General features: G+C 44.0%; 1 protein-coding gene across 2 annotated transcripts in view; it reads right to left on the bottom strand.

Annotated features, from left to right (window-relative positions):
* The window catches only part of ARHGEF12 (Rho guanine nucleotide exchange factor 12), a 73,775-nt gene that overhangs the window by 11,130 nt on the left and 37,695 nt on the right, over positions 1-24,950 (bottom strand). For both annotated transcript variants that reach the window (XM_027699438.1, XM_027699439.1), the window contains exons 5-31: positions 19,679-19,777; positions 19,174-19,223; positions 18,297-18,354; positions 17,436-17,614; positions 16,983-17,060; positions 16,675-16,794; positions 15,929-16,063; positions 14,466-14,537; positions 13,644-13,736; positions 13,120-13,230; positions 12,385-12,483; positions 11,700-11,742; positions 11,453-11,558; positions 9,946-10,083; positions 9,486-9,518; positions 8,485-8,599; positions 7,564-7,669; positions 7,129-7,341; positions 6,567-6,696; positions 6,179-6,214; positions 5,399-5,553; positions 4,623-4,769; positions 3,755-3,840; positions 2,803-2,928; positions 1,880-1,994; positions 904-1,004; positions 588-665 (exon numbers count right to left, since the gene is read on the bottom strand). In XM_027699438.1, the coding sequence (XP_027555239.1) occupies positions 588-665; positions 904-1,004; positions 1,880-1,994; positions 2,803-2,928; positions 3,755-3,840; positions 4,623-4,769; positions 5,399-5,553; positions 6,179-6,214; positions 6,567-6,696; positions 7,129-7,341; positions 7,564-7,669; positions 8,485-8,599; positions 9,486-9,518; positions 9,946-10,083; positions 11,453-11,558; positions 11,700-11,742; positions 12,385-12,483; positions 13,120-13,230; positions 13,644-13,736; positions 14,466-14,537; positions 15,929-16,063; positions 16,675-16,794; positions 16,983-17,060; positions 17,436-17,614; positions 18,297-18,354; positions 19,174-19,223; positions 19,679-19,777 (2,822 nt within the window). The remainder of the gene's footprint in view (positions 1-587; positions 666-903; positions 1,005-1,879; positions 1,995-2,802; positions 2,929-3,754; positions 3,841-4,622; positions 4,770-5,398; positions 5,554-6,178; positions 6,215-6,566; positions 6,697-7,128; positions 7,342-7,563; positions 7,670-8,484; positions 8,600-9,485; positions 9,519-9,945; positions 10,084-11,452; positions 11,559-11,699; positions 11,743-12,384; positions 12,484-13,119; positions 13,231-13,643; positions 13,737-14,465; positions 14,538-15,928; positions 16,064-16,674; positions 16,795-16,982; positions 17,061-17,435; positions 17,615-18,296; positions 18,355-19,173; positions 19,224-19,678; positions 19,778-24,950) is intronic.

The raw sequence follows: 24,950 nt of genomic DNA, 5'->3' as shown, positions 1-24,950 counted from the left end.
AGAAAAATTTTTTTTGGCTACACACTGACTTTGGGGGGAGCAACCAGCAAGGAACCAGCTTCACTAACATGACTTTACAGGGGCCATGAACCAGAATATTTGTAACACTGGACTTTAGACTTTATTTGGCTCTACCTGTGGATCTCTTATAGAGATCAGCCTGTGCACAAGCTCTTCTTTTACAGCCAATTGCACTGCTACACCTCAAGGCTCTCTGAGGCCTCCCCACTTCCAACAGCACCCCTAAGATGTGCAATCACATGAGATATAATCCACAATAAGACTCATCACCCATCAGATATCTCTCATATGAAACACTGCTTGAGCTTTGACCATTAAGATTTGTTTCACAGAGCTCCATCAACACCATTCTGTGCAGAGCTGGGTTGTTACATCCCCAGAGATCTTGAGGAAGGTGGCAAAACTCACATTTTTGAGACTAATTGTTTTCATTTTTGTACAGAAACATTTACCTCTGAAGACCATTTGAGTGCACATCAGAAGATTGTGGTAGAAAGAAGCACAAACTGAATGGGAGGGTTGCAAACGCAATTTGCAGAGAGATGGGTTCAGTGTTTTCAACTCACCCTGAACTCATCCATCATGGGATCCTCAGACTGCTTCAGGTAGGACAGGTCGAGCCGACGCTGATAATCTTCCAAATGCTGCAGAAAACACGACAAAAAGGGTCACTTTGAGCAGCAAAACTCCCTGGTGTCACAGGGCAGGCCTGAACATTTCCATGGATGCACCTCCACACACTCCCAAACCCTGGGATCCTCCTCTCACAAGTGCCACAAAACATCTCTGAGCACAACATAAAGTCACAAGTGGAGACTCCAGGTGCCTTAAACAGCTTATTATTCCCCCCCAACCCTCAGTGCTCCCTCTGTCACCTCCCACCTGCTTGTTCTCTGACTCTTTGACAGCCTGGTTCACGTGGTTGAGGATCTGACGACAGTGATCTGCGGCTTTCTTGACTTTCTCCTTCTCTTCAGGCAGCTCTGCAAGAGAAGAAGGAAAATGGAACAATGCTTTCCCAAAAAAAAGGTTTGAGAAGCCAGCAATCTAGTGCAGCTTCTCAAACCTGAGAAAGGGAAGTTAAACTCGCAGCTGAGTCTGTCAACAAAAGGCGCGTTGCAAAGGTGAGGTGATAAAAATGAGATTTGTGGCAGGAGATAACTCATTTTAAGCTGCAGATCTTCATACACAGCACAATGGTTGTTACTCTCCCTTTTCTGAGGGGCTTGTGACAACTACTCACTGCACAATAACCTGAGAAATCCAAAATCTTCACCACAAAGGGAAGAGACACAGGTGAACCCATCAATTCTCACCACCACAAGCCACACTGAGAATTTAGTTAACAGGCACATAAACCAGTACATCAAAGATAATGGAGTGTCACATGCTTTCCTAATTATGATTAGGGGGAACTTGTAAATGCAGCCTATTTTTTATGAGTAATGAAATTACACTGCAGAAGGTATCAGATAGTAAACCTGGAAAGGCTTTTTGTAATATTATTAATCACACTGTTATGCTAGAAATATCTTTCAGTGTAACACATTCTAACTAAATCCCACCCTCTGCAAGAACATGAGAACCTTGTGATGCTTTGGAGATTCAATAGATTCACTTATTTCACGGTGAATTTTCTTTTTTCCCACCTAAGAAGGAACAAATACTTTGTATTTTTGTATACAAAGGGTTTTCCTTTTTGTTATTTTCCTAGCCTCCCCTCCTGTGCAGAAGGCAGCAGCGAGGTCACAATGAAAACAAGATAAAATTGAACAGCTCTTCAACACGTGCTTCGAAATCACTTTTACCTGGGAAAACCTGCTGAGGTGGATCATAAACCCCTGTGGAAAGGCTTTACCTGTGTACTTAGCAATGTTATCCAGCAGAAGGGGGTACTTTGTCAACCTCTGCATCTCCGTGGGAATGATATCCTTCAGCTGCAGCCGGCGGCACAGGGGATTGCTCTCAGCATCCTAAATTTGAACAGCACAATATCTGCATTTGTCATTTTTATTAAGGCCATAATTACCTGAATGCATAACATCTATTCATCACATAAATGTCTATTACTTCGCTTTCCAGTAATTAAATACAAGACAAGAAGTGCCAAGATCTATCACCCAGACAAGGCAGCCCCTCTCCATCTGCAATTACACAGAGGAAGAGCTCATCACCAGAGCAGTGCCTTCCTTCCCTCATTACTTCCCAGAGGCCTGGGACCATCCCCCATCAATCTCAGTCAGCACCACACAGGGAACACATCACTTTAGGCTTTCACACCGCAGCAAAACACAGTACATTTTTCAATATCATCTCCCCTTGCATTCCCCGAGCCCTCCCCAGCCCGTGGTAATGAAGATAATGTTCTCTCCTGCAAATGCCACATGTATCCAAGCCCCTTTCCTGGCAGGCAGAGCGGGTGCACATCATCTGTCTCCTGCCCCTGGCAAGCACTGAAATGGCACTGCCCTAAGCGCTTTTCCCCACAGAATTCCTCATCCTTGGGAATCAGCCACCCCCAGTGAGATGCCACCTCCTCCCCGGGACACCACGTGCTCCCCTGCATCCCACCAGGACATTCCGTGTTCCCCACAATTAAAGGCTCCTCCCTCCGGGAACGATTAGCAAGAGATAAATACAGGGCTGGAAAGGATCCCAACCTGAAGACAATGTTAGACATGATGTCATTAATTACTGGAACTCGATCTACAAGCATTCAGGAGGCTGTGCTGGCCCCCAGCCACATCCTCGGGGCAGCTCCAACCCCGGTGTCAAACTCACCTGCACGAAGGTCTGGAAGCGCGAGTCCTTCTTCTGGCGGGACTTGATGACCTCCAGGGCAAAGGGCTGGTTGCTGCAGAACGTGGCAGTGGCATGTTTCAGCTTCTCCTCTGCTGCTCCACTAAACTGTGCCAGAAAGCCAAAGAAAGCCAAGTTTAGACAGGCTCAGGCTCAGCATGTGCCACCCTCCACAGACACAGAGCCACTGGTGTGGCCAGGGGAGAAACGAGCTGGTGGCAAAACATGAGGAGTGAATTTCTGCCCTGGTTTAAGGCTCTGCCTTCCCATTTTCCTGAGGAACATCCCAAACTCTACAGTTCTCCTGTTTCCAGCCCAACCACATCACAGAATGGCAGAATGGTTTGGGTGGGAAGGGACCTTAAAGCCCATCCAGTCCCACCCCCTGCCACGGGCAGGGACACCTCCACTAGCCCAGGTTGCTCCAAACCCCATCCAACCTGGCCTTGAACACTTCCAGGGATGGGGCAGCCAAACCTTTCCACAAGGATCTCAGAAATGAAGCCTTCAGCAGTGCTACAGAACTTGAAAAGGTTCAGCTATGTAAATTCCAAGATTAGAAATAAGTATTTTTAACTTTTAACTGCACCGCAGGCAACACAAGATATTTCAGTGTTACTGAAATAAATGGTGCAATTACATTTTTCAAAATGCTACTCTCACCTTTGTGTCTCCAAAACTACCTTTCTATTCTACCCACACAACTGAAGGAAATTATTTCTGTTCCTTAAATTACTCTTATCTCTAACCAAATGAAAGCCCACAGAAGTTCTTCCTGCTTCCCTTCCACCCTCATTCTCCAGCTCCATAGAAATGACAACTCTCAGACCTTCAGTTCCCATTAGCTGGAAATTGCCTTCACCAACCTCTGCCTCTGTTTGTCATTCTATTGAAACATTATTTTCAAATGTAAGGAAGCATAAAGGAATTTTACCCAGGAGAGCAAGTCTTCCCCAATTTGGCCAATGACAGAAGTCTCGTTCCTTTTCCGGACAGTTTTCATCTGATCATTCAGTGCAACTTAAAAATAACAATAAAAAAGTAAAATTTTATTAATAGTGGTCAAATTGCTTAATTTTCAGCAATTATTTTAAACTAAAAGCTATTCTAGAAGACTAGATTTGCAGTAATTTCATTTAAATAAAAAACATTATCCTGCAACACAATAAATTTGGAATAGCTAAGAAAATGCTATGTAGCTCCTTTGCACTTCTGTCTCACCTGCCTTCAAATGACCCCTAAGAACCATTCCAATCTTATCTTTTCTGAGGCTCATCATCACTGTTTTTAAAAGAGCAATATATGTAGAACACAACTCAAGCCACCTGCATAAAATCATCCAAGTGATTATTCAGTGGCAGAGCTGCAATTCCCCTTGTGAGCAGTTCTTTCCCTAAACAATCAGGAGGGGCCACCCTTCAAAACCACCTGCAAGACATCAATCTTTTCAGCTCTTGTTTTCATATTCTCTTCAAAAACCAGTTGTAACATCTTGATGTTGACCCACAAAGCCCATTCATCAAAGCACTGCTCCTTTTATCCAGCAGGAATCAGCACGAGGCAGGCTGTGCACACAGATAAGAGGAAGCAAGGGCTGGAGCACTGGGCAGATGCTTCCCTGATCAAAATATCTCTGTAAATCAGAAATATAACAACTGTGTGCCAAAGGAAGCCCAGATGTAACGCTCCATTTTATCTCAAGTGCTGCACGAAGCTGCCTCTTGTTTCGGGGTCGCTTTGCTTAAATTTCTCAGCTGTTGGCACCCAGAATTCCAGGTGAAAGGCACCTCAGCTGCTCCTACCATGAAGGCCAAGGATATCCTCCAGATTGGAGAAGATTTTGCGTTTGTCACTGGAGTTGAGGATCCCTTCCCTGGTCACACGTTGGTAGAAGACGTTGTGCAGGACCTTCAGCGTGCGGACGTGGGCTCTCTCTGTGTAAAACAGCTCTGAGGGGAGAGAGGAAACAGGGGTTGTGAGGCACATGGAGCCAAACACGAAGCAAACAGAAGTCAGGGTATTAAGTTAGAACAGTCTCCCTTCACCAGCACTTCCCTTGCTGGCCCATATTCCAGCACGGAGCCACGCTCTGCTATAATCCCATGTTTGAAAGAAGAGAGAAGCCAATTGATTCACGGCTCATAATTGACCCCAAACCACCAGTGAACTCTGAGCAGCTCATAAAGCCACACAGAGAGTCCTGGAACTGAGATGAAGCTTTGAAGATGAAGTTTGGGAGTAGCATTTGCACCGTGTGCTTTCCAAAAAATCAAGCTTCTCTTGCTTTCTTTCATAGAATATATTGCAAACTGGCCTTTCAGTACCTTAATATTGTTTAATAACCACTTAATATTGTTTATTTCTTCTCTAAGGACTGGACCAGTCTCAGAATACTTTTCAGCAACAAGTACAATTTTTATACACAAGAACTCTGCCAGTCAGAAGTTAACAGCTACTACTTTGAGTAGATCAGTGAAAACACACCTAGTTTTAAATTTTAAGAACTTCAAAGCTCCAGAGCACAGGTTTCAACTTTTTTTTGTGTGCTTGCTGAGCTAGGAAAGAACATCCATCTCACCATTAATCACTTCTTGGCGCTTGATTTCATAGGGTTTGAGCCCCATCAGCACTTCCCTGCTCACGAGCTGCTGCCAGTTGGGAGGGTCCATGTCCATGTCAAAATCATAGAGCTCATCTTCACTCTGCACATCTGCAAAGCCAACACTGTCCATCCTAATGTGAGAAAAAGATGTCAGACACTTCCCATTTCAGGCACGGGTGTTAAGAAAGAAATGCTAAGCATATATATGTCAGTTGTAGAGGATTATGAACATGCTCTTAATGTCAGCTGGAGGCTGTTTGATGTCTGAACCTATAGGCACAGGCTCTAATTTTGCCCTTTACAACTAAAAGTGAATATCTGTTCTTCCAGTGCTTCCACAACCCTCCTTTTAATGACACAGATCAAATAATTTGCTTGGAGTCAAACATCAAGCCAGTGAAAGGGCACGTCACAATTTCTTTCCTCTGTCTATCTGCAGATCCAGAGCCAACAGCAACACACGGGTTTAAAGAGAAAATATGGAAATGTCTACTCCCTAACCTAACAGCCATTCAAATCAGGAGATACAGCAATCACTCCACTTCACCCAGAGATCAAAGGGTTTATTTGCATGTGACTCACTCCACCTGTCCTATATGTGGCTGCCAGTGTCTGATTCCATATAGATGTTATTAAAGAAAAGATCCTGCAGACAACTGTGCTGGCTCAGAACAAGGAGCACTGCTGCCTTCTGCTTCAGAACCTCTCAAGCCCCAAACAATTCAGTGCAGTTCAAACATTTCTAAGCACACTCACTTGCGAAAAGGCTTTGGTGTTCCCATGTCAACCATTCTGCAAGGAAGAAAAGAAATTATTAGGGAAGCTTATGCCTGAATTCCCCCTGCTCAGACACTCAGCACAACTTCAGAGTACAGCTCTGAGCTCCTCACTAGAACATTTTGTCCCCTGTCAGACTCACCCTCCTGACACAGAGTTTTTTAGTATTACCACAGCAGCAGACACAGACCAGTGGTTCTAATTCTGCCAATAAAAATGATGTCACTAATAATTTTATGGACTGTTTCAACAGCCATGGTCACACTGACACAGGAGTTGGACTGCAATGGTCCCCATGGGTCCCTCCCAACTCAGGATACTCTGATTCCAGCACTCTCTCAAGGCTCACTCAAGCAACCCCAGTTACCTCTCTGACTCTCCCTCCTCCTCCTGCAGGTTTTCCAAAGGAGATGGGAATTCAAAGGTGGTGTTGGGTGTGCGGGGTGTGCCATCCAGGGAGTCACTGGCAGGTGGAGCTTCTCCAGGCTGCTTCAAACCTAGACAGAGGGTAAGTGGGAAATGTCAAGAACCAAATGAGAGGACATTAGAGAACTTTCCAGCCTCCTCAGAGCCTCTTGATTCCAGCTTCACTTCAGCTCAGAGCTGGAGGAACTGAATTCCTGGGCTGGTAAGAAAAATCTCAGTGACAAATCCCAGGTGACACAGGCTGCTGCTTCCAACAGCAGGCACTGGGACTGGGTCCTTCCTGCTGGATGATCCAATGCCAAAGTGACAGAACCCCACTGACAACAATTTCTGGTCACGGTAAGATTTCCCAATTCACAAAAGATGACTAAGGAGAGGAAGATCATACCTAATGATACAGAAAGATTTCCTAATTTGTCAAGCTTGTTGCATCAGAAGTGTGCTGTGCATACTTCATTCCCAACACCAACTTTGATCATTCCTCTGCACTCATTCCATCCTACCTGGTTCGCTGTCCTTGCTTCCCTCTGGAGAGGAGAAGGGCCCCATTGCCAGGGGGGACATGGGGTTGGCAGGTGGGTATGGAGCATCTGTGCCATCGCTGGAGGAGCCACTCTGGCGGATCTTGCTGGAATCTGGGGGCTCTGGGCTCACAGAAGAGGCTGTGGGTAAGTGCTTTGGGTGCCTGGGCTTCTGCATCTCCATGGCTCTGCCAACTGAACAAACACAGAGCAGTTACTCTGCTCAAAGAGCCCAGGCCTGTTTCCAGTGACGAGGAGAGGAAGCGTTTCAGGACAAAAACAGGTTTGCGTCTTTAAAAATGTATTTTAAACCCCAAAAAGTTTACTGAGCCTTCTTAACGTGAATTTTTAAAGACAGCAGAGACCTTGTGTGGCTTTCAGACTAAAAGGGAACATACACTGCCCTGCTTGACATACTTGCACTGCTGTCGTGTCGACTCGGTCTCCGTGGTGGGCCCAGAATATTTGGAAAGCCTCTTCTCTTCCCTTTTTCCTCTCCTTCTTTCTCTTTCTTGATACTTTGCTGCAGTTAAAGAAAAGCAAACAGATCACTCACTGCTTGAAATTCAGTTATTTACTGAGATTTTAACTGAGGAGGGAGAGAAATGTGACTTATCTTACCCTTTCCAAAAGGTCATGAATGCCTGATCTAACCTTTTCACAGTGTCAGTGCAGAACTGCTCCTAACACTCCTAACATTTCCAGGGAAGCTGGAATGCTGATGGAAATCAGCAGCTACTGTGACCAGATACACCCCCATGCTGTGGGGGACGAGCCATCACACCCCCAGAGATGGGAGTTTTGGTGGAAATATTCATTATATAACCTGAAAAGTGGGGGTGGGCAGGAAGAATAGCTTTCCTGCATCATGAAGGATGAGCTTTTGGGCAAGTCTGTCAAGAAGAAAAGTAAAATACACAGGCCAACAGCTGATTAACCATCATTAACCATTAATGAGACCATCATGGGATTGCATGATCCTTGTGGGTCCCTTCCAACTCGGCATGTTCTGTGATGATATGAAACATTTCTCACCCAAAGGCTAAATAAGGCTAAAAAGAAGGTTAAATAAGGCTAAAAAGAAGGCTAAGTGAGGCTAAAACCTCACTTTTTTTGTGAAAAACAAGCAGTCAGAATTCAGGTGTACAGGTAAAGGAATTAAAAAGGCCACTCATTTTTAATTCCCAGACGCAGAACCCAATTTCAGCTGCTGTGCAGCTCAGTCACCCCAGATCCTCTCGATGAAGAGCGTAAAATCAGCCCCAATTTTTCCATGTGTGTCCTGCAAAAGTGGATTTTGAATTCTAAACTGATGCTCCCTGGCCACAACAGCACTACCTTGATCTTTGGCAGGAAACCAATACGGCCACGCTTCTGCTCCAGGTTCCGAGGCTCCTTCACTTTGACTCCCAAGTGTTTCATGTAGGTAAGAATCACATATTGCATCGTGGAGCTACCAAGGAGACACAAAAAAAGAGTGAGGAGAAGGAGAAACCTATTGGAAAAATACGCTTTGCCAATAAAATTGAGGTCAAACGCAAAGATTTTATTGAGAAGTTGATTGTTTTTAAATGAAAGGAAGTCGGCTTTTTTTCTTTAATATAAAATAAACTATCACAGACACTGGGAAAAATTTGGTTGATATCAGAATTTCTCCTGTTGTAAATATAAGATGGAGTTTATAAAGATGAAGTATATGGGTGGAATAGGCTGCTCATCCCTGGAAGTGTCCAAGGCCAGGCTGGATGGGGTTTGGAGCAACCTGGGATGGTGGAAGGTGTCCCTGCCCATGGCAGATGGTCTTTAAAGTCCCTTCCAACCCAAACCATCCTGTGACTCTCTGATAAAATGCACAGAAGCCCAGGAGGTAAAACTAAAATTTTGAGAATTACATATACAATTCTATACATATACAATTCTATACATATACAATTACAATTCTATATTAAATACAAATGAGAAGTCACATTATAGCTTTGGGTTATGGTAAAAATAAGTAACAATAAAAGGTTACTGTGAGGAGTAGAGTAAAAGCTACTCAGCCAGTTGCATACACACAAAGTGAACAGGACAAGGCACACACACAAAATAAATCAAAAAGAAACATGAACTCCCAGTGACAGTAATTTTTAAGATCTGAAACAGAGGCAACAAACATCAGATAATAAGAGGCTGAGAGCAAGAGGTTGATGGTCTGAATTCCAATCAGTCCTGGCAGGGGATTTAGGGGATGAGAGTTGGTGGTACAGCCAGGAGAGGGCTGTCTTGCTCTGCTCAGAGAACAGAGCCAGCACTGGGGATCTTCCTGCACAAATTAAACCCCCCCAAACTTCCATTACCTCTTGTCTTCTTCCAAAGGCTGAGATGTCATCCTGAAAAAAAACAAAAGAATTGAAAAATGAAACTCAAAAACCAATTAACACCCAGTCACATCCACCCAAGAGCATCAGTAGCTGTGCTCAAAGTGTCCTTTAGGATGTTAAGAAGTCCCAGCAGGGAAAAAAAACCAAAAAACTCAAAATCAAAAATGAAGGTTCAGCTGCGAAAACTGGCTTCAGCCCATGTTAAAAGAACAAAGGGGTTCTGAAGCTATAGGTTTCTAAAAAAAAGGACTGATCTAATAATGCACAAGCTGAGAGTGGCAGCATTTCCTCCTTGAAAAAACACACTCCACTATTGGTTTAGTGATGTAAATGTACTGATGTCAAATCCCAGCTCCTCAGTGCTGCTGTTTTCGGGTTCAGGGCAGATCCTTTTTTTTCCTTTTTACACTCCCAGCATTCCACTGCTGTGACTTACAGAACCTCCTCGATTTTAGCAATGATCTGCTCTGCACAGGTTCTCTCCTTCTCCACCGCGTTCCTGTCCCGCACTCGCTCCGCGTCCAGCTTGGTGAGCTCCCCCTCGGCCAGGGTCAATCCCATGCTCCGTTTCTGCCTGGAAAACGGGGACAGGGAAGCACCATTGGAGACTGAACCCTGCCCTGCACCGAGGAGCAGCAGCCTCATGACACCCAGAAGGCCACACAGTGACATCCAGAGCATCACACACGTCTCGTTATTGTACGGAAATGGAAAAGTCGTGGAGGGATTTTTAGGGGTGACAGGACAAGGGGAATGGCTTTAAACTGGAAGAGGGGAGATTTAGATTAGATATTAAGAAGAATTAATTAGATATTAAGAAGAAATTCTTCCCTGTGAGGCTCTCAGGTTGCCCAGAGAGGCTGTGGGATGTTTATTAAGAGAGGCATTGCAACCATCAAGGAAAAGTGGTTATTGTGCAGCAAACTCTTCTGCACACAAACCAGGTTGTGTAGTTAAAGTATAGATTGAATTGAGACCTTTTAGGTATGAAAAAGTCCATTATTACACAATTATACATTTGCGTAATATATATATAAAATATGTATAGATATATGTATTTTATATATCTATATATAATATATATACATAATACATAAAGATATGTATTATATATTATATATACATAATAAAGATATATGTATTATATATATTATATATATACATAATACATAAAGATATAGGTATTTTACATATTATATATATACATAGTACATAAAGATGCATGTATTATATATATAATATATATACATAATACATAAAGATATATGTATTTTATATATAATATATACATAATACATAAAGATATATGTATTTTATATATAATATATACATAATACATGAAGATATATGTATTATATATTATATATGCATAATACATAAAGATATATATGCATAATACATATAGATATATGTATTATATATTATATATACATATATAAAATACATAAAATATAAATAGATATATATATATTTTTTATATATATATATATTTGTCTTGGTATAATGTCTGATGTTGGCACAGAGCTCTTATGACTCCACATGAAAAGGAAAATTATCAAATTCTATTCTATGCCCATGACAAGTTTGTAAAGTGGATTATAGGAAAATAGGAAAAGGGAAAAAAAAAATATATAAGCTGATTATAAACACGTTTAGTAAGAAGGATTTATACAACAACACCTGAGAAACTACATCCTGAAATTGGCTCCAACAGCTTCAAGGAATGAAGAATCCAAACTCTAAAATTGATCTGACAGTTGATTACTTGCAACAGTGTCCAAAAGCATTCAAATATTGGTCACTTCGAGGTCCTTTCCAGTGGTATTTTCAATTCAGTCTAAGATTAATTACTCTGTCCCTCAAATTTGGGCTTCCCCTGGACTGGACATGCTGACTGAAGGCAGATATGAATTAATGGCAATCACACAGACAACTGGTGTTACCTGAAATCTTCCAGATTCCTCTGCACTTCTGGGCACACTTTATCCTGCATAGTCTGGATGAACTGGCGGTGAAGCTCTTCAGGAAGCAGTTCTGGCCTTCTTCTGTCTGTGAGTCACAAAGTTAATAAATGATTCTTTTGAGGAGTGTCCCCTCCACCTCAGAATAAAGTCATTTCCCTGAATATTTTAACCCCTGCAGGAGCACCTCTGTGCCTTTCCCTGCCAGAAACGGGCAAGAACACCCTACCTAGTTCCAAGGAGATTTCATCTGGAACTGGAACTTTGAGGTTCTGCAAAAGAGAAGAAAGGCTGGGAGAACAAACACAGCCAGCAGCACCCCAATAAAACCCACAGCACAGAGCAGATGACAACATTCCCTGAAAAGCCAAAATTACACAATCTGAACCCCTGATGGTTTTAAAGGGGAGACTCCCATGCTGAGTATATATTATATTTCACAGGGATTATTTAAACATGTGGTGTATAAACCTCTGCTACAGTATCTGGTTTAATTTATTTAATTTAATTACATTTACAGTTTAATTCATGACAGTAAAGAATTTTCTCAGGCTCTGAAAAAGGCACATAAAATTTCCCAATCCTTGTAACAGCCACATCAATATCCACAGCAATTATTAACTAAAAGGCAGTGTAGAAGAGCTAGAGTTTGCTTACCTATCACTAAATCATTTCTCCTATCAGACAGCAAATTCCCTGGGATTTACTGTGTTACCAGGCATCTGAAACTGTATTAATTTCCTGTATTCACTGGTAACATTTAAACAAAAAAAAACCTTAAAACTTTTATTAAATTTCATTATTAGTAAGTATTATTAAAATTCTTATTTTAAAATTTTTTTTATTTTGGAGGGCTTAGGTAAAAATCAACTTGCTAGATGTGCTTGGAAATGAGGGAAATGACTGGAACCTACTGCAGCTCTGTCCAGGAAGAACTGGTAAAACTCCAGGAAGACTCTCCGGGTCTCTTTGGAGTTGGTCTGTTTGTACAGGTCTGTGTAAAGGTAGCACAGCTGTGGGAAACAGGAGGGCAAGAAAGTCAGTGATGCCACAGCAACTCTTCTACCACCCCTAAATCCTGAGTTTTCTTTCAGACATTTCAAGGAATTCAGCACTGCTGGATTGAAACCATTCCCAGGTACTTGGAGTCCTCAAGGGAACCTCAGGTAACATCAGGGGAGAGGGAAGGGGCAGGAAAACAGACACAGAGGGGTCAGACCTTCCCTGTACACAACTAATCCCACCTAACAGCCCTAACTCCCAAGTTTTCTTTCAAATATTTCACGGAATTCAGCACTGCTGGACTGAAACCCTTCCCAGGTACTTTCAGCCATGGAGGGAACCAGAGATAAAAATCAGTGGAGAGGGAAGACACAGAGAGATCAGACACAACTAATCCCACCACCTTAGGGTGGAATGAAAGGCCTTCAAGAGCTAAATATTTATTTGTGAGCAGCTAAATGTAAAGAGGACAGTTCTCTTTGTGTTCCTCCATCTACCTGAGAAGATAAAGGAGGGATTTATCACCCTCATGCCTGCACAGGGCTTGCATTTCCCCCCTTGCTAAGCCAAGCCACTGAGTGCTACACGAGGAGATCCTGATTTATTCTGGTTAACACTGCCAGGGAAACAATTCCAGACCATCCTACCAGTGCTGCAGGATCAAACTGAGACACCACGTGGTGCAGGAGAACAGCCAGGTGAGCTGGGCGAGACTTCAGGAGCTCGATGTTCTGGAAGCAGCTGCACTGTCCATTAATCTGTGGAGATACAAGGAAAACACCTGAATTATTCCAGAAAGCTGCTGTGAGATAAACCCAGGGCAGCTAAAACAACTCAGGAGTAAATATGGCAAAAGCTACTGCTGGGACAATAATGCAGAAGTTCACAGAAACTACACAAGTAAATGAAATAAGGCAAATTAATGTCTAGAAAGCTTGAAGTTATGAGAAGAAGGAAAGGATAACAGACTCAAAGATGGCATATTGTCATAAACTCCCCAAATGTTCCTGTTTGGTAAGACCAGCAATAACAAGAATCACACTCCCTAATTGTTATTTCACCAGAACTGCTCAACACAAGCAAGTCATGGAGCACCTGGAGTTCAGGCCCAGAGGAACAGAATGGGATTTCAACAGGAAAAAGGGTGGCTGAGGCCAAAAGTCATTCCCACCTGCTCCTGTTCCGTGTCAAAGTCATCGTCCTCTGCTCCAATGATCTGAGTCCCCACTCGGGATAAAGGACTTCCAACACTGGACTGGGAATCCTGGGGTGAGTCAGGAGCAAGGGAAGGGAAGAAAAGCATGATGCTATTACTCTCTTATCACAGCAAACCTTCTTTATCAAGCTGGAAATACTACTACCCTTTTTATTCTTCTCCAAACTCTGTGGAAACCCACGTGTCTTCCCTCAGCCTTGTCCAAGTTTGCAGTTCCCCTCCCCAATGCTCCCCCCCAGAACCATCAAATCAGATGATTCAAGACCAACTGCATCATCTGCACACATGAGCACACCGAGCATGTGGCAGATGACAAATGCCATCTTAGTGTAAATGGAGAAATATGACTTTGGAAAGACAGGCAGATGAGGGGAAAAATAACTGGGAAGTCATCCTAAGGATGATGATACGTTCAGACAGGTCTGCACTTCCTGCTGTGCTCCACTTTTACCACTGCTGATGATGCCAGCCTCAAAATGACTAAATATCCTAAAAAAAGGCTGGACTCAAAGAATAAAACATGTACAACTGCTCTACCTATTTTCTGTCCAGCTGTTTTACTGCTGATTATGTATTTCTTGCCTCTAAACGGCTCTGCTCTTAAGCTCCATAAACATTTACTCAGCTAATTAACTTTCCCTGCACCATTTTAATTGCATTTTATTTTCTCAAGCAAAGTTCATGCATGCTCCATTTAGAAAGTGGGGGAAAAGCAGCAAGATTTTAATGGGCCCATTACAGGAGATGCTGTTGTGACACTTTATGATTTGTACTCACAGTATCTTGAACCTCAGGCTTTTCTGGGCTCTCATCTGGATAAATCCTCTCCTTCAAGCCACTGCGAGGACTCTGGGAGAGAGAAGGAAGTTCAGTTCTGGTAAGTACCAGCAAATCCAGCAAAGTGAGAACTGCACACCAAGTGTTTCAGCCACAACAGCCAAAACTTCTCCTTTCTCACACAGTGAGCTGCTCAACAGCTGAGGTGTTGAAAAGACAGGCCAAGATGTGTGTCCTACGTGCACAAAACCCCCCAAAACCCCAAGTGAATGCAGAAGCAGTTTGGGGAAGAAAGCTGGTGACACTGAGCAACAGCAGAGCTGTAAAATCTACCACCTGTCCTTGGCTTTTCATTGCTCCCTCCTCCTCTATTGACAGTTCATGTTCAGCTCTCTTCTCTCCACCTCCTCTTCCTCAGGTGGCCCAGCACACCCTTGGCTTTATTTGCAAAAAGCACGTGCTGTTGGCTCATCTTCAGTGTGTCCAAAGGTTTTTTTCAGCCAGGCTGTTGCTTTCCAGCCTGTCTTTTTCCATAAAGTTATTCCACCCCAGCTGCACGACTCTGGAGTTCTTGTTCAGCTTCCAAAGGTTTCCATTGCCCCCTGATCCTTTCTCAGAGCCACTTTGGATTGAAAAGCCTCAATGTTTGGTGTGCCAATCACCTCCAGTGATCTAATACATCCACAATACTGACAGGATTAAGTCTATCAGGAAGATAACTATGAATTCTTTCAGCATTTATTATATAGAAACATGAGTGATATCCTGTCAGATTTGGAGCTGGAGGAGGAATGTTGCACATTAGAGTCGTGTCTGTTCACATCTGACCCACCTTGCTTTCACTTCCAACTGCTGGGACAAATTTAGCTCCCACATCCTTAAGTTAATCAACAAACTCAGGCCAAATCCAAGCACAGAGTCTCAATTCCCCTGCACTAATCAGATAGTGACTTAATTAAGGATTAGGCACTAGGGCTCTGCAGCAGGGAGAGCACACGAGCACAGATTGATAACTAATGAGGGAACACACTAAGAGCCTTTACTGCTGGCAAGAACTGAAGCTTATTTGGTAGAAGGAAGGCTCTTCCCCACTTTCCTGGCAACTTGCCCACTGACTGGATCCCAGTCACAGTTCTGCAACTGGAACATTCTCAGAGAAGATGCTCCACGTGGCACCTGAGTCGTGAGAGGGAAGCTGGCACCCATCTTTCTTTGTCTGGTTACAGGGAAATCTAATCCTGGCTAAAAACCCAAACCCACACCATTTCTTTCCTGGTTCCTACAAGTCCAGTCTATCATGTTTTATCAGGGAAGGAGTTTTGGTGGGTGCTGAGGAGCCTTTTCCAGCACAGAGTTGCTGAGACAGAGCACAGTGTGACACACAGGACAGCACAGAGAACCTGCACAGGAAAACCAAACCCAAAGGGCAGAGAAGCAAAGCGCTGGGGCTGTTGGAGACTCACATCAGCAATGTCACTGTTGGGTCTGGAGGGGCTGTCCCCACTGCAGTCCAGTTTGCTCCCACAGTCCCCACTCTCTGCCTCCCCCTCGCTGATCTGCAGCGACTCCGACACAGACCTGGAGGACAAGACTCCATCCTGAAAAGATAAAGTGAGTTGGGAGACAGCACAGAGCAAACAGAATATTTCAAGGGATGATCCTTAAAAAACCAAAAGCCAGTTAGATCACATTACTTATAAAACTTCCCTAAGTTATCTAGAAAAGGCTGCAATGGTTTTCTAAGAGAAAACAACAGAAAAACCACGCCAAGTTTTCAGGACTTATCACAGGCAGAAGGAAAAGGGGGAAAATAACACATAACAGAAACTAAATTGATTTTTTTTTTCAAAAGTGAAGGTAAAATTGTTTTAAGCTTCCAGTTCTTCATTCCCCATAGTAAGAATGACTTCAGGGGGTTTTCTGAAGTCGCACTGACAGACTGATCAACACATGATAGCTCACACTGGCTGTTTTAAAAGCAGTTTTTCACAGATGATTTGAAAGCCCACTGTAAAGCCTCCTGCATATCCTTACACTGACATTACACTGCACTCTGCAAGCTTAACTCCCAAATCTCAGCTCTAGAGGGTGCAACCTGCCCGTCCCAGCACGGCAGAGCCTGGCAGGGAACTCCTGCTCACCCACATCATCATCCCCCAAGAATTTCCACCTGGAGCATCCCACAGAGAAGCCCAACATGTTGTGCTACCTGAGTGCAGCCCGTGGCTTTGGAGAGCTGCTCCTGCAGCTGAGGAATGTGCTTTTTGGCCTCCTGGATCTCCTTGAGCAGGCGGGGGGTGGGGGACCGGCCGTATTCCTCTTGGAGAGACTGCAAAAGAATTGAGCTTCCACTCAGCACCTCAGCTTGGAACCCCAACCTGCTGCTCCTTTCATTCCATTTACACATTTCAATAATAAATTTTTCAATAAGCTATTTTCTATAGCTCTGTAAGCAGTGATTCAACAACCCACCTCTGACCTTCCCCCACCCCTCTCCACCTCACACAACCCCGGTACCTGCAGCCTCTCCTGCTCCTTCTGTAGCATCTTCCTCAGAATCTCCACCTTCTGGTTGTGGACAATATTATTCTCCTCCTAGAAAATACAGAGAGATTAAGGGTTGGGGTTTTTTTGGTGGAGCTGGGAAGATCAGGAGAACGGACATGCCCATTTTTCATCTGCTTCCCAAACACAGGCTCTAAACAAAAAGCAATTCAAGCTTCCAAACACAATCCTATGTGTTCTTTCCTAATTCTGAACACAGCTATCAACATTTAAAAAACCCTCAGATGGGACTGGATATTTTCACTTGCAAAACGTTTTTCACCCAGTGAATAAATATCCACTGACAGGATAAATATTCCAATCTGTGATTTGTGCAAGAAGCACTAAATAATCCAGGTTAAAAAAAATAAAAAAATACCAGACTACATTTCCACAGTTCTTTGGAGAGAGAGCTTTAAATCTTACCCCCATAAGCACTGGGCTGGTGATCCTTTCTGCATTTCCTGATGTGCCAGGTGAGTGGGGAGATGTCATGATGGGAGACATATGCCCAAATCCTGCCAGATCCACTTCAGAATCAGCCAAGGGAATCTGGGGCGACCCTGGTGGGCGCCCCTGGACAGTGAGAGCTACATAGGAACCCGCTGCAGGGAGACAAGGACAGGTCACATGTCAGACATTTGGAGATTTCTGTGGTTCTACTCCCATGATTCACCCTGGAGACAAAACTCAGACCATTCCTCACCCATTCCTCCTTCAAATCTGAGAGCGTGGTCAGCCCTGGTTTACAAACATCTACTTAAATTTCAGATAACCCAAAAACTTCCGTGATATAAAAGCAAGCAATGCAATAATTTCTAGTCCAGCAGGTTGTATTTACAGTACACACAGGTTCATGCCACAAAATAAACTCTGCTGGGGCGGAAGGAACCACCACCACCTTCTTCCTTGTGCAAGATAATCAACCAAGAACACACTTCCTCCAGCAATGGGTGATGCTGTGCAAGCATCACCCAGCAATGCACTTAAAAGTGCCTGAATAGCTCTGGTATTTAAGGTGGAAACAAAAGATGGGAAAGCACCTGGGCAAGGCTTGACAGTAAATTCAAACATCAAGCTAAGGAGAAGCTACAGGAGAATGTACCAGGTTGAGTTCAAGGTGTCAGAATTACCCCGATTTCACTTCCCTGTTTCACACCCTCCCTTTCTCTCTCAGCACCGGGCATGGTTAGACCTCACCCTTGTCACCTGAAGGCTCAAACAGCCTTTCAAAGGATGCCTGTCATGCTTTTGAGGAGCTCAGGGCCAGAAATGGCCTTTACTTACACTTGATCAGCTTTACCACCTCCAAATGGTTCGAGTGTGTTACGAGGGTGCCGTTCACCTGGGGCAGGGAGGGGGAGAAAATTCAGTGTTTAGCAACTGATTTCCAACCAAAAGCATCCACAAATGACACAAAAAGCACCACAATATTTTCTTTCCCCACCCCCATCTCCATTACTACATCTTTCAAGACACCATCAGGCAAACAATTTATCCTTCTAACAGTTTATCTCAGTGAGCAGAGCTCTGCTAAAAGAAAACTATACACATACCAAAAAAAAAACCCACTCCAAGCAGTCAAACAAACATAAAAAAGCAATCCATCTCTGACTGGGCAGAAAAACAACAGGGTAGCTGATTTAATTCATTAATTTAAATGCCTGGTTGAAATCCCAGCTCTATTTGTGTCAGGAGCTGCTGCAGCACAAGCAGTCACTTTGCACTAATAGTTTACACAGTCTTTTTAGTTACTGATTTGGTTTCTTAGTTGCTTGGCACTAAAAGAAAACATGGATCTGGGGCCACTCAGGGGAAAAACAATAATTCAGGCAGATTTTATCTACAGGTGATTATTAATAACTCCCCATTCCTTCTCTCCCCTGCCATTTCTGTTTCTGTTGTATTTGTGATACTTGAACCTTGTAGGATGCTGAACTGACCCACAAAGCTCTGAAATAAGTGATCTCCACAACAAAACTAACATTGAGCAGTGGGATTTCAGTGGTTACTGGTCTGGTATCCCCAGAACATGGAAACGACCCACTCCTCAGTCTGCCAGGCAAATGAAAACATCCCAGCAGATGTATCAATGGAGTTTTTTCAGGGACAGAGCTCATTTAATACAAAGGATCCACTTCCCCCACAATCTGAATGCCCTTACCTTGATAATTCTATCCCCTGTTTGCACTCCAGCCCGCATGGCTGCTCCATCTGCAGGGAAAAGAAACCCTTCAGTTCCCATTTCGGTACAAACACTCAAAGAAAAGTGGTTTTAACACTTTTGCAGTTTGATGCAAAACTATTTCCTGCACTTCACCAAGCTTCCTCTGCCCCCAGCAGGTTAAAATCTCTGGGTATCTTGTCTAGAGCAGCTCTGTTCTCACTTGGCAGTGCATACCCCACAGCCACAATCCCACCACGTTCCAAGGAGTCATTTCCTTCCCCTTGGACACAAGAGGTCAGTTTTGAACCCATCAGACACGGAGGAGGCGATTCACTGCATCCCAAAAGATTCACTGCATCCCAAAGGAGCCGCACGTCATTCCCAAGGTACAGCCGCCCCACCCACGAGGATTTTCGGAGTTTTCTCCTCCCTATTCCTCTGATCCACATGGAAAGCCTCAGGCTGCTCCCTGGCTGGCACGTTTGGCCCCCTCCTTGCCCACCTTCCTTGACGGACTGCACGAAGACCGGGTTGTCTCCGCTGACTGTCAGCCCGAATCCGTTCTCATCCCGCTGGATCACGACACAGCGCTGAACCAGACCTGCTCCAGAAAGGTGGGGAAAGGCCAGGAGAAAGAGGAGGAGAGAAATACAAAGAGACACAAGCTGGGCATCAGTCCAAAACCTTATCCTCCTAGATAATCACACAGTACTGAGAGGAACTGGTACAGTACAACAGAGGGAAAATATATGAGAGACAGAAACAGGGCAGCAGTCCAGGAATAGAGAGGGATGTCAAGACAGGTCAAGCTTATTGCTTCAGCTACACAAAACAGAGAGATAGAGCAGCAGAGATGCAGACAGCTCTGGCACATCACACACAACTCGAGGTAAAAGCAGCTTTTAAGGAAGAGCAGCAGTACACAAACCAATGAGCATCATTCCCTTTGTCTGTGTTAATGGTTTTTCAGAGTACACCAGAGGGCTGTCATGTTCCACTTCATCAAAAACAACACACAGCTTCTACAAGAAGGCACAAATCTCTCAGACTAACACAGGGGGTTGGACTAAAACAGATTTAGTGATCAGGAAAAGTTCTGCCCATTCTCAGCACAAGTCTCCTCTTGGGGCACCTTCTGTTCCAGGTGAGATTATCACACAGAGCCAGACCAGCAGCAGGGAACAAGTACAAGCCACACTTAACTCCCCTGAACAAGACTTCTGAAATAAAGACCCTGCTTCAGGCTACTAAAGTTCAGGGCCAAAATCCCAGGAGATGTGAGTTTGAATCTGCTCCTCCTTTAACCTGCTGTGAGACATCAAAGGCAACTTGTTTTGTTTCCTGCTATACTCAGTGTAATGTGACCATAAATGCTGCTGTTGAGATACATTTACTTAGTAGCTGCAGCATTTTGACGAGGTGAAATGCTGCTTATGTCTCTTGCTCACCTGAAAATGAAATAAGGGAAAAATAAAACAAAAGCAAGCAGCAGTCTTGGCATATTCACTGTTGAGCACTTCCCTAGGAGCATCTGCAAAAAGCCTCCCACAGTGGAGCCATTATCCTGAAAAGTGACTTTGGGAACTTTGCAAAATGCTTCCCCGAGGTCCTTTTATTTATATCACCCTGATTTCTAACAGCTTGCTTTGCTGCTTCTTTTCTACAGCCACAAAATTCCTACACTAGCAAAATAGGAATTTTTCCTAGGTAAAATTCCTGCACCAGCACCCTGAGAAGGAATTGGGAGTTCTCCACAATCAGATACAGAAATTGTGGCAGTTCTGTTTAGTGTGGAGGGAGCACAGGGAGCTGTCCCAGACAGACTGGCTTTTCTGGAATACTTTTTAAGGAACGAATTCTAACAGAGCATGGAGTCATACCCACAGCCTAAATTACTCTCACACCACTACAGCTCCTTTCACTTCTCTGGAGCAACTCCTGATGGAAATGAGGAGCCTCAAGTGAAAACACAGCCTGCCCAGTCAGTCCTGTTCTCCTCCAGTGTGGCATCCATGGAAATGGGTGTGGGAGCAGTGGGAAGGGCTGTATTCCAGGACTTTTGCAGCAGTCTGGTCCCAGTGTCACATCCCAGCAACTCACCACGCACACAGTGGGATGGGATGGATGCAAGGTGAGAGCAGACAAGAGGAGCAAACCCCCCTGAGCCTCTTCACGTGGTTAAGGGAAAGAACAAGCCTCTCCCTTCTGCACCTCCCATTCTTCTGTGTGACCAAGCTTCTTGAAGCCTCACTTCACAAGAATGATGCCCCGGGGTGGGGTGTGGGAACATGTGCTATTCCATAAAAACAGCTCCTTTCCAGCCCTGTGCCAGCCCTACAGGTTTTATGAGTAAGCCACCAAACTAATCTTTTGACTCACAAGAACTGTCCTTCTTTAAAGACACAGGGTAGCCCTGAGCACTCGCTGCTCTTCCACTGCATTGCTTTTTTTTCCAGGACTAATAACCCTTAAATCTATTGATGACCTTCCTCCTGGAATGAGCCTGATGCCAAAGCAGAAATGCAGCAGGTGATCCAACACAAACTGGCCTTACAGAGTTCGGAGTTCCCAACTGTGCAACACCACAAGTCTCAACTTCACCCAAAAACCCCTTTGAAATTTAGAATGGAGAAACAACTGAAATTAGGACAACTTGAACCCAAATAAGCCCATAATTGCTTTTTCCCTGTATTTGCTCCCTTCAGACAAGGAACAGGCACTCAACCCTTCTCCTAACACAACACAAAGGCTGGACTGAGGTGTAGGCAGGCCAGCTGAGAGATTCCATCCTTGACTGGGACACACAGCAGCTTTCTAGTGATTTTAATAAGTTATCTGAAGGTAACACTGTTACCTGCAGAACCAGACCTGCTCTGATAGCACTCCTTGTCTGAACCAGGCACACTAAAAAGAGCCACCTTGAAGTGCTCTCTTGAACCCCCTAAATCTGCCATTTGCTCCCTTTTGGTCCTTTAAGTAAAACACCTCCAGTTTGAAATCTGCTGCGCGGTGGAATTTCGAGAGCAGAGCAGCAGTGTTTTCATAACCCACGGCTGGTCCCCTGAACACCTCATCAGACACTCAGGAATGGGCTCACAGGAAAGCCACAAACCACTGGGAGCCCAAGGACACCAGTGCAGAGTTGCCAAGAGCTGCTCCTGTCACGCCTGAATATCACAAGAACACACAGGGACATTAAACTACCAACTAAACCAAGTGACAACCAGCTTTTCATTCACCTTTTTCCCCTTTGTGTTCCAATCCTTAGCGTTCCCTGGATGGAAATCCTGAGCTGTTTATTTTGAAATATCTTACCAGGATATTTTACTCTTTCCAGCTGACACTTGGTGAATATTACAAGGTCAGCAGAACTAATCACTGACAGTGCTCAAAATCAAATCACTAATAGTGTTATCCCACGTTTGCTTTCTTTTGACAGTATCTCGATGGCACAAAGTGAGGAGAAATCACTTATCCAAGCTTTAAGCACACAAAATCAGATTACATGGTTGTGCCTTGAGTGGATTCATAAAATTCTGTGGAGAAAACAATAAATCTTGATCTCTTTTTTCGTCCTCATGCAGATGGCAATTCCCCAAACTCACCGGTGTAGCCTCAAGCCAAGAGCACAGCAGAGCAGCCAACCGTGGGCTGGAGTTAAAGAGCTTTGAGATTAAAAATGAAAGCAGACAGAAGAGCTGCAAGTAAAGCAAAGAGGATCCACTCTTCAATAGGTGGCACTAGTCCCTCTCCATTCTCCAGCCCTGATCCAAGTGCCTTTGGACACTGGGGAAGGGTAAAGTCGAACTTCTCAAGGTCATTGACACCCCACGGCTAAAATTAATGTCTCAGACAGTCTTGCCAGACACATTTTGATTCTCCCAAGAGCTCCTCGAGTAAGAAGGTAATTTACTTCATCTCCTCTTCTACTATTTGGAAGTTATTCAACAAAACAGGGAATTTCATTAGCTGTTCCCAATGAATAGAGCAGAGCTGCATTCTGAAAACTTGACTTGTTGGAGAGAATGGAGAGACCTGGTTGGAGGGGGCTTGGAGCAACCTGGGCTGGTGGAAGGTGGCCCTGCCCGTGGCAGAGATGGTTTTTAAGGTCCCTTCCAACCCAAACCATGACTCCATGAGGCATAAATTCCATCTCCCATAACACACCACGGCTTCTCCTCTGCTCCAGCTCTGCAGGACACGATGGGAGCTGAGATTTGTGAACTATAACCTCCCCTGGGGCCACGGGGCCACAATAGGAAAATGCAGTTTAATGGGGAGTGATTTGGAATGAATCATTCCATAAACAAAAAAAAACCAAAAAAAACCCCAAAAAACCAAACTCCTTGGGGATTTGAGAATGTCCAAATGTTTCACTTCATTTGGGAAGCCTTCTTTCTATAAAGTGTTTTCAGAAATGCTGCTCCACGGATTAAATAGAACCATCAGCTTTTATAAGGACAGATTCTCAGCGGATGAAATTCTGAATTTCAGTTCTAGTTACTGCCATGATTTCATACCAAATGCCATATAAGCAGCATTCCTCGGATTCTTCCACTAACAGAAGTCATGCAAAGTCAGTGCAAAAACTATATTGTTTGAATAGTGCAGCCCATAGAGCCTGGATAAAATTGTTATTAACAATGGCACTAAATACTGCTCATAAAACAAGGGTTGGTAACCTTTTTAAAAAAAAAAGAGCCATGTATTTTAACGTGATAAATAGAAATATCTGCTCCCATGGCAACACCACATTCAACCCCTGTGGTCCAGCCCTCCCTGCATTCCCAGCCCTTCCTGGCTATTCTAAGGGTAGTGATGAGGGGCTCCCAAAAGTCCTTTAAAAAAGTCTGGAAAAAGAGTGACCATAACACAAAGCTGATAAGAACTGCCAGGAACAAACCAGGAAGAGTAAAGTTCAATTTAAAACCAGCTCAAACCTGGGGGTTCGAAACAAACAAAAAAAAAAATACAAAATTTATCACAAAGTTGGGGGCAAAACTTGAAAGAGTCTGTGTAAAGTCTGGGCAAATATTTAGGCCAAGAATTGGTCATTGCTGAAAATAAAGGAAGTTTTTTTGGAGAGAAAACAAATCATGGGGAAAAGGAAAAGAGAAACTATCTCACCTACCACCCTGAGAGCTAAATTCATTAAGAGATGAAAATTCTACTTTGAGAAACAAGTATTAAGTATCGTGGGACATCAGGGCACTAATTAGTACATCACAGCATATCTGAACCTACACTCAGTCTCTCTCCTGAATATACAAATATAATTGGACTTATGAAGGAAAATATCCCACTCTGAGCTCATGTCACTATAAATTAACTTCTGTATATCAGACCAATTCCCCTGCCTCACCACTCTGCCCCCCAGAGCCACTCATATACTTCAAGAAATTCTGCTCTCTTGCTCCTTAATTAAAAATTTCAAGAGGTAAGAACAAACACACACAAAGCCACACCTCCTTTTCCTGTTGTCATTCCAGACTTCTCTATTATTCCACTGAGTTACCAGTGAGAAAAAAATATCAGCCCAGCATTTCTACTTGTAGGTTTTGCAATAGTTTGGGCCCATCCAAAGCAAACAGCAGAGTTCTCCACGCATTCCACAGAACCTGGGAAGAGCAGAGGGCAGAGACAAAAGGCAGGGCCAGGTCCAAGCCAGCCAAGGCCACTGGAAAGGAAGGATGAGTGGAAACTGCTCCCAGAGATCCCAAGCACGGGCAGAGCATCTGCAGGAAGTCAAAGCTGACGTTAGGAAGTCGTGTTTG

The sequence above is a fragment of the Neopelma chrysocephalum genome, unplaced genomic scaffold, assembly GCF_003984885.1.
Source record: "Neopelma chrysocephalum unplaced genomic scaffold, ASM398488v2 Primary Assembly neopelma1_138, whole genome shotgun sequence".
Lineage (NCBI taxonomy): Eukaryota > Metazoa > Chordata > Aves > Passeriformes > Pipridae > Neopelma > Neopelma chrysocephalum.
This window is presented reverse-complemented; position numbering and strand designations above follow the sequence as displayed.